This window comes from Rhodnius prolixus, unplaced genomic scaffold (assembly GCF_049639745.1).
Source record: "Rhodnius prolixus isolate KJV_2025 unplaced genomic scaffold, Rpr scaffold_1, whole genome shotgun sequence".
Classification (NCBI taxonomy): Eukaryota; Metazoa; Arthropoda; class Insecta; order Hemiptera; family Reduviidae; genus Rhodnius; species Rhodnius prolixus.
The window spans coordinates 24,984,562-25,003,807 of NW_027411581.1; the positions used below are offsets into that span (position 1 = coordinate 24,984,562).

Genomic DNA, 19,246 nt, shown 5'->3' on the forward strand with positions numbered 1-19,246 from the left:
ACATAACCTCGATACGCGCCAGTGGTGCTATCTCTCAAACGACCCTCGTATGTGTTTAAATGCTTAAAAAAATATATATTTATAATAAATAATAATCTAGAGAAGAACAAGATCGGATGAACTATGTACGTAACTTCAGGAATTAAATATTGACCGAAATTTATTTCAATACATGTTTGTCTAAAAATAACTAAATATTGATTGTTATAAACTTGACTGCAAAAAAAAAAATAGAGGTAAAAATCGACTCTTTTTCGATGCAATCTAATTTATCTCGCAACTTTAAAATTGTTGGATGTAGCAGCTAATCTTCCAGCTTACTACTGATCAGAATTGACCAACCATATGCTTTACTTGTTGGGCTCAAGTTAACAGAATAGTACGGAAACAAAAATAAAATTTCCAGTATTTATTTTAAACCTAGACTGTTAAAATGAACTTAATATTGTATCAAGTAGATTAATAAATAATTATTATTCATGGAATTATGTTCAATAAGCTTCAGACTTCGGTATTCATGCTTGCTGCTAAAAATTTGATTTTTTGTTTTTCATTTAGGTTTTTTTTTTTTGTTAATTAATTTAGAAATTTACAATCTATGAACTTAAATACACAATAAGTAAATGAGAGATTAACAGTGGGATCTGATTGGCGTGAGAAGCAGGGTTGAGGAATCTTAGTTACTATCGAAGCCCCTTTCCTCGCCGCCTCATCAGTATATTCGTTCTTTTTAGGAAGCGATTCGGGGAAGCCAGCAGTCCAGAAAACCAAGACGACATTCATTGCTCCCAAACAATTGAGGCAGCATTGGAAGTAACAACTGATAATTGGTTCTTAATAAAAATACCTCAGGACTTGCCACCGGATGCTTTAGCTTTGCTTGCCCTCATTACGATGATTGATGCAGTATGCCAGGCCTTACAGTAAAAGTTAAATACAGTTGTTGATTGAACTTCGCACGGTCAACATCGTTCTATAAAGTGTCTACTGTGCTGCCTTTTAGAGTAGAATCTTACTTAACTTTTAAGTTTAATTTTTCTTCTCTTCTTTTACTTTAACTTTTCTTTCATTCCTGCCTCGCTCTTTCACTATTAATTTCTCACTTATCTCTCTCTTATTTTCCAATATTTTTTTTTTTTTTGTGCACTTTTTTAGCGCACCAAATTCTTACTTCTGGTGAACATGTCAGCGAACAGCGGGGGCCCTGGGCCCCCGTCTTCAAATATTGACTCAGATAAGTTGTGTGGTGTCGGGGAAAGTACTGTCAATGTTACTAACATAGATGATACTAATGGTGGTAATACTAATAGCATGGAAGTGGATCAGGCTCTCGCTAAAACTGATTCAACTCCTTCTAACCATAATGAAACCCCTCGTGGTCATAAGAGAGCTAGTGATCTAAATACGTGTACCACAAATAAGGTGCATGTGTCTGAAATTAAATCCGGGTCAAACAGGAGCCCTTCTCCTAATAAATCGGATTACATTATTAAAGCTATGAAAAACCGCTATCGAGCGACTGATAAGGGTCCTTTTGTAGTGAATTTGGAAGGGAATCGAGGTAACCTGGGAAAGGTGCATAGAATGGCCCTTGGTAAATGGCTGATTAAATCATCCAGTGCCCAAAAAGATAGTATCGTGGATATCTCAGTTACCGGTCTCAATCGGATGAAAATTACTACAAATACTGCACAGGCGGCAAATGCTCTACTTAGTTTGGATACTCTTAAACAGAGAGAAATTGTTGCATACATCCCAAATTTTCGTGTCCAGTGTACTGGGGTGATTAGAGATGTGGATGTGGAGCTAGAGGACAACGAAATTCTTTCTGAGCTCATCTCACCATTCACTCCTATCAATATTCGGCGACTTACACGCAAAAAATACGTGAATGAAAAAATGCTAATTGAAAAACTTCCCATATGTTTCATTGACTTTGATAGCCAAGTATTGCCTCAGCACGTCTCTTTATATGGTGCTAGGTGTAAAGTCGACCCATATATTCCGTCTATTAGGCAATGTAGGAAATGCTTACGTTTTCGGCACTCTGAGGACCAATGCCGAAGCAAAGTCAGGTGTGAACATTGTTCAGAGAACCACCATGTTAGTGAATGTCCGGTATCAGACGCTGTATTGCCTGTCTGCATACACTGTCAGGGCGATCATCGCTCAACATATAGAGATTGTCCAGTGAAAATAGCTCAAAATAGCGCCATTAAGGATAAGATAATTAATAAAATTTCATTTGCCTCCGTAACTAAGAATAAATATGAAGCACTCAGTGAAGAAGAATTTCCAGTACTACCGGAAACTTCCTCGGCTACACCTACACTCATACATAGAAAACCTACTAAAAAAATAACAAAAAGCAGGCCAGTTAAGGTGGAATCTTATTCAAAACAATATCGTGACGAAATGAAATCAAGAGAAATCGAAGTTGACGAGGTTGCAGATGCCGAGAAAGTACAACAGACAGACGTACAAAATATACGAAGTAAAACATTCACTTCTACTACAGACGTTCGAAATCGGCACACACGGATAGACAGACAAACTTCTAACATTACACAATTAAATTCATCTACCAATAAACTAACTACAGAAAATATTGATGAGAATGCTGATAAACGTTACATTTACCACTTAATCAACCAAATAGGAAATTGTCGCTCGGATGCAGCAGACGTATTTAAATTTATATCGTACAAATTAGAAGAGATTCTCTCAAACATGAACAATCCTAAAAATAATAGTTATTCTAAACATAATGTAACTATTACAAACAATAAAGATTAAAGACAAAGTACAGACAACAGTAATAGTAAATAAACTCAATGTTAAAACTTTTATCATCCCATTCACGACAATCATAATATCTGTATCCATTCTTAATGTATTCCAAATAATTTCGTACAATAAGAATAATAATTCCTGTAATCAATTGAAATCTTCCATTTTATCATTTAATTATTTATTTTTCTTTATTTTTGTTCCGTTACTCCTTTTTTTATTTATTTATTTATTTATTTTATTTTTATTTTTTTGTTTCATTATTTAATTATTTATTTACTTATGATTAAAAATGTTTAAAATTTTGCAGCTAAATATTAGATCTCTCGCTGCTAATAGGAATTATCTGGAATCATTTCTTAGACTGAACAAAATTGATTTGGCATTACTTTCAGAAACTTGGCTTAAAAAATCACAATTATTTACTATTTCCGGTTATACTATTGTAAGAGCGGACAGAAATGATGGCTATGGAGGCGCGGGCATTGTGATAAAAAATAATATACAGTATCAAATAATTAAACTCCCTTTAAAATTTAATAACAATAAGATGCAAATTTGTGGTATTGTGTGCAAAGTATTAAATTTAGAGATAAGTATCCTTTCAATATACTGTGCACCTGGCCATAAATTAAATACTGACTACTGGACATCCCTAATCAGAACAATTAAACCTCCTTTGTTGATGTGTGGGGATTTGAACTCGTATCACACTAGTTTCGGATGCTCTTACGATAATTTTGAAGGTCGAAACTTAATAGATGCCATAGACATCGAGAATCTCTGTTTTCTAAATGATGGGACTCCCACTCTTATACGGAGACATGACAGACGTCCTTCCGCAGTTGATCTATCCGTTCAACCTAGGGTACTCCATCTCTCATACCTAGGATGGAATGGGGGGTTGTGGATGAGCCGTTCGGGTCGGATCACGTGGGCATCCTTATGTCAATAGATAAACAAGTTCTGCCTGATCATCATTCTCCTCAGAATAATAGAAAATGGAACCTGAAATCTGCTCAGTGGGACAAATACACTCTCTTAACGGACCAGCTGCTTTCTCAGATGCCTACCTCTCAAGATCCTTGCCTTAATTATGATCATTTTGTGGCGTGTATTAATGGTGCGGCCGACATATGTATCTCCAAGTTCAAACCCTACCTAGGGCGCAAACCTAAATATCCTCCCAAACCTTGGTGGGATGAGGAATGCGATAAAGCCAGGAAAAACAATATAGATGCATTCAAGCAGTATAAATTGTCTCCCAGTCTGTCAAATTTCATAAACTGTAAACGAGCCTCTACTTTATGTAGGAAAATATATAGAGAAAAAAGGAGAAAGAAATGGGCGGAGTTTTGCAACTCCTTCAATAAAAGTACACCAGTCAAGAGGATCTGGAGTGGGGTGAGAGCGCTCAGGCATGGATATGTCGGTGGCAAAATCTCTTCAGACAACTGGGTTCCTGAATTCTTGAACTCCCTCTCCCCTGAAATAGTACCAAATCAAGATCAGATTCCTGATACATCCTCGGTCTCCCACAAACTTAATGAACCATTTTCCTACAATGAACTCATCCTTGCCCTTAAAACAAATACAAATACCTCCCCTGGTGAGGACAACATCCACTATCCAATGCTGACTAATCTGTCAGCCAATGGTAAAAAAGCTCTGCTGAGAGTGTTAAATGATGTTTGGGTTCAGGACAAATGCATAGATGGCTGGAGCAATCAAATAGTTGTGCCGTTATTAAAACCCAACAAAGATCCTTCCCTATCCGACTCCTATCGTCCCATTGCTTTATCCTCCTGCATAGGTAAAACCTTTGAACGCCTTATTAAAGCCAGATTAGAGTGGTGGGTAGAGGCAAACAGAAAAGTCCCACAATATCAGAATGGCTTCAGGAAGAAGCGCTGCACTCTTGATGCTTTAGTTGGCTTTGTGTCTGACATACACGACTGTTTTTCTGACAACAAATATATGATGGTAGCGAATATCGACTTAAAAAACGCTTATAATAATGTCAGTATATCCGTGCTCATAAATAAAATGGTTAATATGGGCATACCATCTAGAATTATCAGACACACTCATAACCTCCTCTCCTTCCGCTCCATTAAAATCCGGTATAACGGCAAAACATATGGTCCTCGTGTAACGCACTTCGGATTGCCGCAAGGGACTGTTCTCAGTCCCTTGCTCTTTAACATCTATACGGCCGATCTTAAGGCTGCCGTGGGCACGGATGTTTCTGTATCTCAGTATGCCGATGACATCATCCTGTACAGCCAAGAGCTAACGTTAGACGAAAGTTTAAGAAAACTAAGCAGCGCAATGTTGTTGTTCAGCCGGTGGTGCTCAGACATGGGTTTCACTCTGTCTGAGAATAAAAGTGGCGTGACTGTGTTCACTAGACACAGAAAATATTCTATTTCATCCTCGATATCGCTAGGTGGATATCAACTACGAGTTGAGCCCATCATGAGAACGCTAGGTATGGTAATAGATAACAAATTGTTATGGAGACGGCACATTGAACAGTTGGTAAAGGGATGTGAACAGTCGCTAAACATACTGAGATGCATCAACCGTCTAAACTACGGAGCCGATATCAAAACATCGCTAATGCTCTACAGACAATTAATTCTTTCTAGAATAGACTATGGTTGTTTCCTCTATGGGGATGCTGCAAAGAATCATTTGGTGAAAATAGAAAGAATTCAGTACAAAGCGCTGAGGTCCTGCTTGGGGGCTCTCAAATCCACTCCTACCAACGCCCTTTTAGTAGAGGCCCGTGACTTTCCTCTAAATATAAGAAGGAAGATGTTAGCTTCCCGCTTCATTGTAGACAGACTGAGAATCAAAAATCACCCAGTAACTCGCAGAATTAGCCACATAGCTACTCGAGCCTTCACAGAAAGATACTGGCTTAAAAAGAAAAGTCCAATACTAGTAGAAGTTTTCTGTGACTTGTCGCACTTCTCAGTCCCCCTAAATCACCTTGATCTCCTTCCTAGGTATCATTTTGACTACTCTACACTTATTCAAAATTATAGTTCCCATATCTCTATCAACTTCTACCAATACGACCCTGATCTTCCCAATGCAGTAAATAATTCTTACCTCCTCTCCAAACTCGAGAACAAATTTCCTCACTTTAATTATTTCTATACCGATGGCTCTAAAAGTAGTGACGGAGTTGGATGTGCTATTTATGATCCCCAGTTAGATACCAGTTTTCAATATAAACTCAATAATGTAGCCTCAGTTTTTACTGCAGAATTAATAGCCATCAATAAATCCTTAGCTTATTTACTGTCATCGACTGTCCAGCACGCCATTATTTTGAGTGATAGCAAGGGCGCGCTTCAAAAATTACAAAACCCAGGCAGAGACCCCTCTTTCCTGATTATAGATTCCTTAAATTTGCTGCACCAACTGATTAGGAACGGTAAGTCAGTATATCTGATATGGGTGAGAGGCCATTACGGGCTGGCCGGCAATGAGAAGGCTGACGCTGCGGCGAAAGAAGCGACGCGATTGCGGGAGCCTACCATTACCTTACTTTCTCCCTCAGACATAAAAAGCTGTTATAAGAAAATAAGCTATAAAAAAATGGGAAGAAAGTTACACCATATCAAAAAATCTGAAGGGTAAATTCTATTCATCCATTCAACCTTCCATTCCGGTCAAACCGTGGTTCAATCAATTCACAGAAGGTAGAGGATTCTACAGCACGATCTGCAGGCTAAGATTTAATCATAATTATTCACCACATCATTTGGCGCGTATCGGAATTTCAATAAATCCTACATGTGCTTGTGATTCTGAATCAATAACTGACGCCAATCATATAATCTTAGCCTGCGACAAATATACCAACGGCAGGGATCAGCTGTGGAAGGCAGTACTGAAGACAGACTGCCCTCTACCAGCCGATTTACATACTATACTGACGCACCATACAGACAACATCTACCGAGAACTATACAACTACATACGAGCAAACAAAATAACAATATAAAAGAAATAAATTATATCCCCTCTCTAACACCTTGTAACACATACTAAATCCGACTGTTCAACTTTAAATTAATCGCAAGTACACGTTACAAATGGCTAATTTGCTGTGTACAATAAGGCCAAAAAAAAAAAAAAAAAAAAAAAAGTTAAATAATAATTAAAGCTCAATTCCATATCTCCTCAGATCCTCTCATATAATTTAACCACAAGGAGCATTGAGAGCCATTCATGTGTCCAACATTTTTGCATATAGTCAGGGCGATATTGGTGTATCGCTATTAAAAAAAAAGAAGAAGGACGTGGCAGCTACTCGGCGAACAGGTACCAGAAGAAATCTCTTTTGATCTCCGACTTGCGAATATAAATCAAGTGAATAAAACATGAAAATGACAGAATCAATAGAGCAACAAATTAAAAAAAATGACAAGGATTCAATACAATACAGTAAAAAATGAAGCGATAATCTCCCATAGCGAGAGGCAACAATACTAACAAGAGCTTAGGACATGTGAACGTTGGGTTCCTGATACCAGGAGAAAGAAGTCCGGGGAGCCATTCTTAGCATTCATTTTGATTTATAAAGTGATTTAAGCGCCTGCTGCGAAATATCCCTTAACTTCTTCTTGCAAAACTAAGATCAATTTCTCTATGAAATCGTAATTTTAGAAAGTTAGTGTTTTTATTGAATGCACTTTACATCAGAACATTGGCACCTGGAACCCTTTCAGCGCACCTACCGTTCTTGGATGTGTTCTCTAGTTATACACAGCAATGTTCTTCATCGGACAGTGAGATGTAAAAGGGCCCTTAGAAAGAGACAACTTAAGGGCAGACAGATGGATTTGAACCGCGTGTTTAATTCCAGTGCCTCTTATATTGGGCTAGTTCAATCGCTTGGACTTTTATTATAACATTTCACTTGCAGCAAAAAGTAGTAAACAGTAATACTCTAAGATAGAGAAATTTCACTCTTTAGGGAAGTCTGAATATCTCTATTTCCGCAACCCTACTAAAAATCAATATTTACCTAACTAAAAACGTTTTAAGCCAAACAAGTTTGTCCTATAATAGAAAAGGGAAGCAAATTAATCAATTTATCTTTAAATTCTGAATTTGTACTAAGAGTAGATGACAATATTATACACGTTACTTGCTTCACTAGAGTAAAATGTACATTTGAAAGAAACTGGAAACGTGACATTACTGCTCCTCTAGGAATTAAAAGTTTTAGGCCAAAAACATAGGTAATGTCCTAGTCCGCAATAGATCATAGCTCTACGGTCTTTGCTCTGCACACTCACACACACGTAAACACACTCATTCAGTAAATAGCACTAATAGTTTCATAATAGTTTCATAGCATAAGTTTCAAGAATATCATTTGCAATGAAAAGAGGGCTTGAGATAATTGCATTTATTGACGATCTCATTAGCCGCAATAATGCACGTGACTAAAATTCATTACCATTAAGAATAAACAAACATTATTGAGGTCAATGCCGATCAATTTTAGTTTATTTACCCCTTTTGGGGAGGGGGAGAAAGAAAGAAATTAGTCTATCTTTCTATTCATTTTTCCTCCTTATACATGAATTTAACAAAAACCTCTTCATCCTAGACAATTTTGAAATGTTCATGTCGATTCAAATCAAATTTTTCCACTATATTTATAAAACTTTCGGTTTAAGTCAGATTAAATGAGATCTTGATGTGTGGTCGGCCAAAGATTCACCTCCTAATGCTGCTTTCCTAATTTAGGGAGCTCTCTACGAATCCAGTGGGGACTGTTTTGTTCAATCTTACACAAGTTTGTATCTCCAGGATTGATTCTAATTATTATTTTCTGAGATAAACATTTGGGTTTAAGTATCTCAGATTACAAGATCGCATTCACTAGTTTATTTATGTTTTCAGTCCCATACATACTCATCATTAGAACAGTGGTTCAAGAGATGGGCTAATTAAACTTAATGAAAGCAAGTCTCAAAATATCACCTTCACTCTTCGGCGCATTACTCTTCCTCCAATCTTCTATAACCTAACACCTCTATCAGTAGTGAACGTTGCCCGGCTACCTTGGGCTTTACTTAGACCGAAGACTTTCTTGGAACCCCCACACTAGTCTTAAAAGAACAGAACTAAACAGACGCTATCGACTACTTAAAAGACTCTTAGACGATAGATCAGAACTCTCTCTGGACAACAAAAGACTAATTTATACTTCTATTTTGAAACCATCTGGGCGTATTGAATAGAGCTGTGGGGTTCAACCAAACGCTCCAATCTCCAAAGGATTCAATCTCGACTATACTCACTGACCTTAACATTCCTTTTGTCACACAAGTTGCTAAAACACGATACAGAAAACTCCACTTCAACCTGCAATCACATATAAATCCTCTAGCTAAAAATCTTTCTTCTAGAACTCTCCCTGACAACCCGACAAGACGCCTTAAAAGACAGTGGCCTCGTGATCTCCTCTCCAGTGAAGAGAGTGACTAACCATCTATTATTCGGGAGTGTTACCACTGGGTAAGTCCTCCACTCGTTACTTATCATTTGTTACTCGGTTTTCACAGTTACTTATAGCGCTAACGCGCTGATTGTAGCATAAATAAACGCAAAAAAAAAAATTATGTTTTGTTCTTTTCGTCTGTCTTAATTACCAAATTTATTTGCTCAAGTTTTGAAACAACTATTTGTAATTTATATGGGCCTTTAAACCTTCTTTATGACATCCTTAAATTCGTTATCTTCTGTTATAAATTTAACGATTTTCTTTGTACACGTACTTTGTCTTGCCAAATCTAATTTAGATTTAACAACTGTATTGTACAAATTAGTATCTTTAACATTTTTTCATTGCTTCTAGGATGTAGTAAATTATTGTACATTGAATTAAACATTACTTTTCGATTGCTAACAGACACCAAAATAAGTATACTCTATCTTCAAGAAGTCCAGTTGACCCTGAGCGTTTGAAGCGTGAGGTTGTGTAGAAACTGCTCTGTTGAAATTCGTTTATTTCAGCGGTAATAGCGATTGAATTTAATAGAATTTTGGCACAGTGATAGTGTGAAATACTGTGGTGTAAATTGTGTATAAATCTATTTTTGAAACATTTGATAAAAGTGAGAAAATAGTGAATTCTTATTGAAAATTTAATAATAAATTTGTGAATTCAGCGAGTGGTGGGGGAAGAGCTTTGAGGAGAACAATACCGGCTGCTCTATACACGCACGCGTATGTACTTTATTGTTATTGTTATTGTAAATAGTAACTGAGACTAGACTAAAGGTTCGTTTTAATTATTTGTTATATGTCTGTTGAGAATACATTCATTGAAGATACTAGTACAAATAAGAGACGGAGAAGTTTTACGTCACCGGAACAAAGAGAATTTAAAAAATCTATTCTAACGATAATGTCTGTGGAAGATAAGACTTTTAATGAGGAAAGATTATTAATTAAAATTAGTCGTTTGTTTGAGGAGAAATTTAAAGATCTTCCAAAAAAAGAGGATTTTGATAGATTGAAAGGTGAAATTGCTGTAGTTTTAAATGAAAATGAAAATTTGAAATGTAGAATTGCGAATTTAGAGAAACAAAATGAGATTCTGTGTAAGAACGTGGAAAATTTAATGAGGAAAAGTAAAAATAAAAATTTAGTTTTTAAAGGGTTGCCTGCAAGTGATGGAAATGATGTGGAAGGTAAGATAAGAGAACTATGTATTACGACTTTTGGAATTCAAGAACCAAAAATGGGTAGAATTTATGATTTAGGCAAAAATATTTTTGTGGTTGAATTTATGCAGATTAATGATGTTTATACAATTCTCCATAATGCCAAAAAATTGAAAAATACTGGAATTTGGGTATCACGTGATTTGACATATGAACAACGGGTAACTAGAAATAAGTTGTTGGATTTAAGAAGAAGAATCAAGATAAAAAATAAGGAGGAAAGAGTGTTTGTGGGAAATGGATTTATAATATTTCGTGATAAGAAATTTTTCTGGGACCAACAAAAAGGGTTTGTTACTGAAAACGCTACTGACATTCAACTTATTAATGAATATTTAATGGAAAATAAGGATGATAAAATAATGGAGGTTGATTCAAAAAACTCCCAGAGGAAAAAGTAAACGATAAACGTGTAAATAGGGGTTCTATTACTATTTTAGCGTTCAATATATCGGGATTAAAAAATAAATTATATGATGTTTTGTTCTTTAAATTTATAAAAAATTATGATATTTTTCTGTTAGTAGAAACATTTGTAGAAGAAAAGGATTATACTTTATTTGAAAATTATTTTATAGATTATGATTTAAGGTGGATACCAGCTGTAAGAATAAGTAAGTTCGGCAGGGCTAAGGGGGGTTATTTATTGGGTGTAAGAAAATGTAGTTATATAACCAGGATGTTTAAATTTGTCAGACTTAATGATCGTTATTTAATACAATGTCAAACAGGCAAAGACGAGTTCTATATTATGCCAATGTATATAAATGTAAATACTTGGGTCAATGATTTTAAAGAGGCAAATGTAATTCTAAATAGTCATCAAAATAAAAGATTTATACTTATGGGAGATATGAATGTCAGAATTGGGAGTTGTCAGCTGCTGCCGGAAGAATTGTTAAATAGCCATGCTAATGTAGTTGCTGTAAGAATGTCTAAAGATAATAAACTTAATAATAGAGGAGAAGAGTTTTTGAATTTGTGTGATGACAAAGGGTTGGTTATTTTAAATGGCAGGACAGTAGGTGACAAACTAGGTGAATTTACATATATTGGCGCTCAGGGTTGTTCAGTAAATGACATCTGTTGTGTATCTTCGGAACTAATGGATTATGTATGTAGGTTTGACGTACTTGGTCAGAATTTCTCGGATCATATGCCTGTTTGTTTATCTTTGGGTCTGTCTTGTATTACAAATGAAGATGAAATAGTACCATTATTACCTAAAATTAGGTGGACTAAAAATGATGATGCATTATTCAAAATTAAGTTGGAGGAACTTACAAGTAAAAGTTTTGAACAGTTTGATAAGCTAAAAAGTGCACAGGGAAAGATAAATTTTTTAACCAATTTAATTAAGGAATGTGCATGGTTGGGTAAGAACAAGTGCAATGTAAAGTATGAAAAGGAAAGTGCTTGGTTTGACAGAGAATGCAAGGTATATAGAGAAAAATCTTTTGCGCTTTTGAATTTATTTAAAAAGAACAATTTAATGTGGATTAAACAATTATATTTGGAAACAAATGCTAGATATAAACAGATTTGTAAAGAGAAGAAAGCTGGTTATTATTTATCTGTTGAGAATAAGTTTGAACAAGTTAAAGATGCTAGGGATTTTTGGAGAATTGCTAATACTTTTAGGACTAAATATAGAATCTGTAGTGGGACGATAACTAGCAGAGAATGGATGGATCATTTTGATCAGCTTTTGAATAAAGAAGTAAAAGCGTTGCCCTTCTTGTACGCTCCGCCACTGACAAGTGTGGAAAGTCTGGACTCTCCTTTTAGTTTTGAAGAATTGGAGGCTGTATTGGTTAAAGCGAAGACAGGCAAAGCTTCAGGATTTGATAGAATACCTACAGAATTTTTTAAAAATAGTCCAAAAAATTATTTGGAAATATTATTAAATGTATGTAACTATATACTTAATACCGCAGAGCTGCCTAATAGTTTTGGGAATGCAATTATTTTTCCATTATTTAAAAAGGGTGATTGTAATGATGTTGCTAATTACAGGGGTATAAGTTTTATGGACTCAGTTTCTAAGTTGTTTGTAGGATTATTGCAAAACAGGTTACAAGCTTGGGCGGAAGAGAATAAAATTGTAAACGAATGTCAGGCGGGCTTTAGGAGGGGGTATGCAACGGTGGATAATTTATTTACTTTTCTAAATATAATTAAGTTAAAAACAGCCCCCAAAAGGGGTAAACTTTTTACTTTGTTCGTCGACTTTAAGTCGGCCTTTGATTCCCCTGACCGTAGTGCACTTTTCTATAAGCTCTATTCCATGGGTATATCATCTAAATTTATAAAAATCTTAGAGAGTTTATACAAAGATACGTCATCTGCAGTTTGGACCAGAGACGGGCTGACGAACATGTTTGTTTCTAAAGTAGGTCTCAGGCAAGGATGTATATTATCACCGAATTTATTTACATACTTCATTAATGATCTTCCGGAGTTCCTCGAAGGCGGTGTTAACATTGGAAATAGAAAAGTAAATTGTTTGATGTTTGCAGATGACATTGTCTTGATGGCAACTGAACCTCATGGATTACAAAGATTGATAAAAATATTAAGTGAATATTGCTTATTATGGAATTTGGAGATCAATTTAAGTAAAACTAAAGTAATGGTATTTCGCAAAGGAGGAAGACTTTCTAGGAAAGAAAAATGGACGTACCAAGGCAGAGACATTGAAATCGTCAACTACTATAAGTACCTTGGAGTTGGTCTCACCCCACAATTATCCTTGAAGAAACACTTCAAAGATAGATTGACCATAGCAAAATTTGGGATGCATTCCACATGGCGCACTTTTATTGGTAATAAGAATATTAATTTAGCAGCAAAGTATAAAGTTTTTGAGGCTGTAAGCAGATCAATTATTAGTTATGGAGCCCAGGTTTGGGGATTTGATAACATAAAGGAGGTGGAGGATGTACAAAAATTTTTTATTAAGAAGTTGTTTGCTCTCCCAAAGAATACGCCTGATTATGTATTATACATAGAGACTAAAAGAGACCCTTTATATTTGTATACATTGAAACTGCACTTGCACTATTTGAATAAAGTATTTCATATGCCTGAACACCGTTTACCATTAATTGTTGCCGAACAAATAATTAAAGAAAATATTTTCTGGTATCCGAAACTTGTAGAATTAAGTAGTAAACAAGGACTAATTAATATAAATTGGTTAAAAGAAACCGATATAAAATGTGAATTAAAAAAAGTTATCAATTATTTTAAGTTAGAATTTAGTAATGAATTGTTTAATAGAGTGGAGAAGTCCAATTTTCATTTAGTGTATAAAGAGGTGAATTTGAATCTAGATAAGAATGCGTATATTACATTGAATAGTAAGAATATAAATATGATGAGTACCATTATAAAGGCAAGATCGGAAATGTTAAATCTGAACTATGCAGTAAACAGAAGTGAAGATCGATGGCTTTGTTCTTTATGTAACCTCAGACAAATAGAAAATACCTATCATTTTGTTGGTGTTTGTCCCGTGCTAAATGAATTTAGATACAGGTGTTTCAAAAGGAAAAGTTTAAATTATCAAGAATTTATTTTGTATTTAAACGGAAAAAATTGGCAGGCGTTGTATAAATTTATAATTATCGCGGGTGGCTACAGACGGTTTATGATAGGAGAATTCAATTATTAGTTAAGGAATTTTATACGCAAAAGTAATCTAATTAAAAGTAATGTCAGTATAATTTTGTATGTTTAATAGTTCTATTTTTTCTACAAAAACAAAAAATAATAAAATAATTAAGTTCTATATTTTGTAAGTATTTATATGTTGTATTAATTATTCAGGTTTTGTAATGGTTTACTTCTGATTTGAAATTTAATTTTATACCTTATAAAAGTTTGTAATTTATGTTGTATTTGTTTTAATCAAGGTCAACACCTCTGATGGTCTATTGACCAAGAGTACCGCTTTAATTTACGTTAATTCAATTATGTAATATGGAATTGTATATTTTTAATAAAGCTTATTATTATTATTATTATTATCTTCAAGAAGTCAACCCTCGAAAAATACATGAAGAATAAAAATTTCCCAATAATGTGCGATGAAAAATGAAAATGAATTTTAAACTTATGCACTATTTGTGAAACTTCAGCTGTAAGACAAGTTTAAATGGCTTTTAACTCTCCTGCATCTGTACAGAAACATTATCCATTTTTTGTCTGCATGTTAATTATAATTCTGTGATCAAAAAATTTGATATGTTTAAATTTTACGAAAGGTTGGCTAATAAGCCTGTTTCAGGGGTTTATTGTGGCCGTCTTAACATACAGCACCTCTCCAGTTCCAGTCTGTTTGATTGGAGTACGTGCCAGGTGAAAGATTCCTGGATAAAACTTGAAAGCACAAATTTCATGCGTCAAACTCTCAGCTATACTTTTCCTGTACTCTAAAAAAAAACCTACGCTGGCTATCTGTCGATACTAAGTAGATACTCAGTCTGAAGAGGCCTGCGAACGTTCTCTCCGTTGTAACTTACTAGTTACTGGTAGGTATAATAAACTTTTCCCCTCCTCAAAGTCGGAGGTTTTAGCTCTCAATCGCTATACTGTTTCTCTTATTCCAACGCTTTTTTGGCTGCATTACTGCGACATTTTCTTTCGCCATAAATGACATCAAAGCTATTATGTGGAGGGATTTCGGACCAAGCAGACTGCCTACTCTAGTTAAGTTTTTGTCCTGGGTCAGTATGTCGAGTCAGTATGTACTAATTCTGATCACATTTTCCATGCAGAGAGTATCGCACTCCTTAAATTAACCTTCGACTTTCGTCCGACTTATTAGCCAGCAGAACACTCTATATCTGAGAAAATTACGACTCCAGAATAAAGTATTTTTTTTATATATATATATTTTTACTGAACCCTCCGGGAAACGCTCTGAGTCAATATGAACAAGTAATAATTAGTGACTGTCAATTGTGTTAATTTTATAACTTAAAGATTTCATTTTACTTAAATTTAATTTGTAAGAATATTCTCAGAAAGCATCACAATGAGAAAGTGCTTGTGTTTAAAATGAAAAATAAATGGATTAACTTCTCAAACCAGAATGCCCTACCAATTCTGGGTCATCCCTGGTGACAGTTACAGAAACAGTTATTCAGAACATTTTGAAAGTATTCGTTTTCACCTTTTCCATCTATTCTTTTGATTATTTGTACTTGAACATGCACAACCAGAATTCAAAACATTTCATAAATAAGATCCTCTTTCACATACTCTGTTCAATTAGCTGCATCAATTAGCATAGTTAACTTTCCGCAATCAAATTGCAACAGACACTTACTTAAACAACAGTTTAAAATTCAGTAATATAATTCTATAATTACCACCAAGAAAAGGTGGTGGATAGAAACCACCAAGGAAACTTTGGTCACTATTGACAGCTTAAATATGGGTTTAAGCTGTCAATAGTCTCCCTATGTTTAAGAAAAAGTTGATTACTGCAAAATCAGTCTAGAAAACTATATTAAGATGTTAGGAACTTTAAAAGATTTTCGATTTGATTAAAAAATCAGTAAAAATAAACGAAATTAAAAAAATAATAGTGTACATAAAAGAATGTTGTTACAGAGACATCTAGCGATCAATTGTTTAATTATCAGCAACTTTTCAAAACTTATTTATGAATCCATTTTTTATGAATTATCGGAATTTCAATTTTATATATAAACGATACAAATGTTTTCAAAGGTTTTAATTTTACAATAAAGTCATACGGCTGTTCTAAAATGTTCATTCCACAAAACCGTAAAATATTTCATAAATTCCTCTGTAAACTGTGATGCAGATGAATTATTTTTTAATTAATAATTACAAAACAGGCGATTACACCTAGATTTAAAGTGAATAATTTAGAAGAAATCTCGATGGAAATTAAGGTTCAATATAAATAGATATATAACAAGAAGAAGGTATATTTCAACGTTTTCTCTAAAAGGAGGCTTACTGAAAGACTGAATTGGGTTATCATATTAAGTTATGATGAAATACGTCTTCCTAGGTTTCTAACATACGAGGTAGATGTAACAAGTTCTGATTTCGGGTATGGGCAGATCTTGTTGAGAAATGTGATTATAGCTTGGCCCTAAAATTGGGAAAATAATGAAATATTGTTGGGAGAAATGAGAAATTTATCTGAGAAAATAAAGCATGTTGAGCTGGAGCGAGCAAAGGCTAGGGCAAGCCATTCGGATTTCAATAGTTATTACAGCCAGATATGTTTAGGTAATTATAATTATTTTTATAAAGAAAATAATTTAGTTTACATAAAATGGATTTTTAAACTGTGGTGCGGACTGTTGAGTTTGAATGACAAGCCTTGGAAGAAAGAGGAAAATAGGCGATGCTCTTTGTGTAATCTCGTCCAGATGGAGGATCACTCCCTTTTTTTTTTTTGCAATCCGCCCAGTTTTTTGGGATTAATAAAGAGAAAGTGGTTTGGGTTATCAAACCTCTCCAGGGCACAGTTGTGATTTTAAATGATTTTAAAGGTGATTTTAAATCCTTGGTTGGCTAACGCTTAAGGAGGCTTGGATTTTTAGAGAAAGTTTGGTAAGTTAGTTCAATTGGGATTAGCTATAGCCAAGGTTTGTTGTGCGCTGGAATGAAGAATTATAAAAATAATATTGAAATTATAATTACGTATGATTGCTTTTTGTGGAAATAGTTGGAAAAATAATACAAAAGTAAAAAATAAAACATTCCAACTGTTGATTACTTAAGTTCGAATCTTGTTGAGAGTGCAATTTTATCCAATTAATGAAAAATAAATAAATAAATAAATATAAATATAAAATAAAAATACATTAGTCTATGTGTAATTTTTTTTCATGGACAGTAAAATTTAATGTATAACAAAATCATTCCTCCTCACAGTCTAAGGACTAAGGAGTAGAGATTATCTAAACTAAAATTTATTAATGTAACTAAATGTATTTTTCTGTTGCAAATAAATATATTATTACAGAAAGACTGCAAAATAGTTTTGGTTGATAAATTGTACAAACTAATTGTCGCTAAAATGGGCAGTATTATAAAGAGGGACAGCTTTAGGGTTTCTATGTAGCTGCAAATAATCATTTTATCATTTCGAATGTATATGATTTCAAGGATTAATAGTGTGGGCCAATTCTCATCTCTTGCTCTTAAATAGAAAAGAAAATCTCGAAGACAAAATTTTAAATTAAAACTATTCAGTTGCATTAGCCGAATCGTAAATCCGATATAAAAGCATTCTTTCTTTAACTAGCACAAACAAAAAAATAATATTTTTAATAAATAACTACTTATGTCTTGCAACATTTAAGCTAAAGTAAACTGAGGATAAACATATAGTTGTGTTTCAATTAGTTGCTAGGATGCTCATCAGATAACTATCTCAGTGATTTGCATAAAGTGTGTAGAGTGGCGTGAACTGGCCATTCGGATATTGCCCTTTAAGAGTCAAAGAAACAAACTCAAAAAGTTTGAGTCTTAACAAAAAGAAAAAAGTTTTTAACCTTTTACATAAAATTGATCACTCAAAGTAAATAGAAATTTTTAACTATATTTTTCTTCTATTTTTAATCAGTTGCTACATAACATGGAACGAACACCTCTTTATTTAGCATATTGACAAATTAGTCCTTAACTACTACATCCAAAAACCTGCTATTATTTTTTAATGGCGAATAAACCGCCTTAAGATCTATTATAAACAAAATAAAATATAAACAAAAGTGAAAATGACCGTCTTCAAGACCGTGTACTTACCTCTTCTTCAGTATGGGGCAGAATCGTGGACTATGCTGGATAAGCATGCAAGCCGGATTACAGCTGCCGAAATGAGATTTTTCCGCCGGGTCGAAGGGAAAACTAAGCGAGATAAAATTAGAAATGAAACAATAAGGAACAGCTTAGAGGTACAACCCTTCGTAACCAAGTTGGAGGATCGGTAGTTGGTATGGTTTGGCCACGTCTGCAGGAGAAACGGAAAGGAGAAGATTAGATGCTTAATGGAGGCCAAATCAGAAGGCCGTAGACCAAGAGGCAGACCAAGATTGGGCTATTTGGAGTACATGGGGCGATTGGCACAAAAGCGAGGTCAGACTAGGTCTTCTATTCAAAAATTGGCAAACAACAGGGAAGAGTACATCCGTTGGTTAAGGGCCTAAGTTATCTAAAGCTCGACGCTGGAAGGCATAAGAGCATTGGACAAAGAAGAAGAAGAAGATAAACAAAATATATTTAAAATTCTGGATGAATAATTAATTTTAAACCACGATCGAAATAAAACATTCAACAAACTGAGAAAGAAGGAAATTATTTCAAGATTTAAGCCCTATGGACTCTTATTATTTTTAAGTATTAAACGTACAAGATTCACAGAACTTTAATTGTACTTAATAATAGTAATAGCATTAATGAGCTCTCACTTTAAATTTACTATTTTGAAATTCCAAATTTTAACTTCCATTTATTTTTTTTTAATCGTTTATTCAGCTACAAACCATCGCATTGGCGTTATAAGTAGCAACGATTACAGTGAACAGTAGAAGTAAACGAGAGCAGAAGTTACCCAGTAGTAACACTCCAAAACATTAAAATATTAGTCTCTCTCTTCACTAGAGAGGAGATCACAAGACCACATTGTCTTTTAAGAA

At 34.3% G+C, this 19,246-nt stretch overlaps 2 protein-coding genes across 2 annotated transcripts in view; one reads left to right on the forward strand and one right to left on the reverse strand.

The window, feature by feature from the left end:
- LOC141458068 (U3 small nucleolar ribonucleoprotein protein IMP4) overlaps positions 1-7,280 on the forward strand; it is a 91,438-nt gene extending 84,158 nt beyond the window's left edge. Inside the window, exon 4 of the mRNA XM_074135637.1 lies at positions 7,227-7,280. Coding sequence (XP_073991738.1) covers positions 7,227-7,265 — 39 coding nt within the window. The 3' untranslated portion in view covers positions 7,266-7,280. The remainder of the gene's footprint in view (positions 1-7,226) is intronic.
- Positions 1-19,246, reverse strand: part of Rsph3 (Radial spoke head protein 3) — an 81,072-nt gene that overhangs the window by 58,767 nt on the left and 3,059 nt on the right. The gene's annotated exons all lie outside the window — the stretch shown is intronic.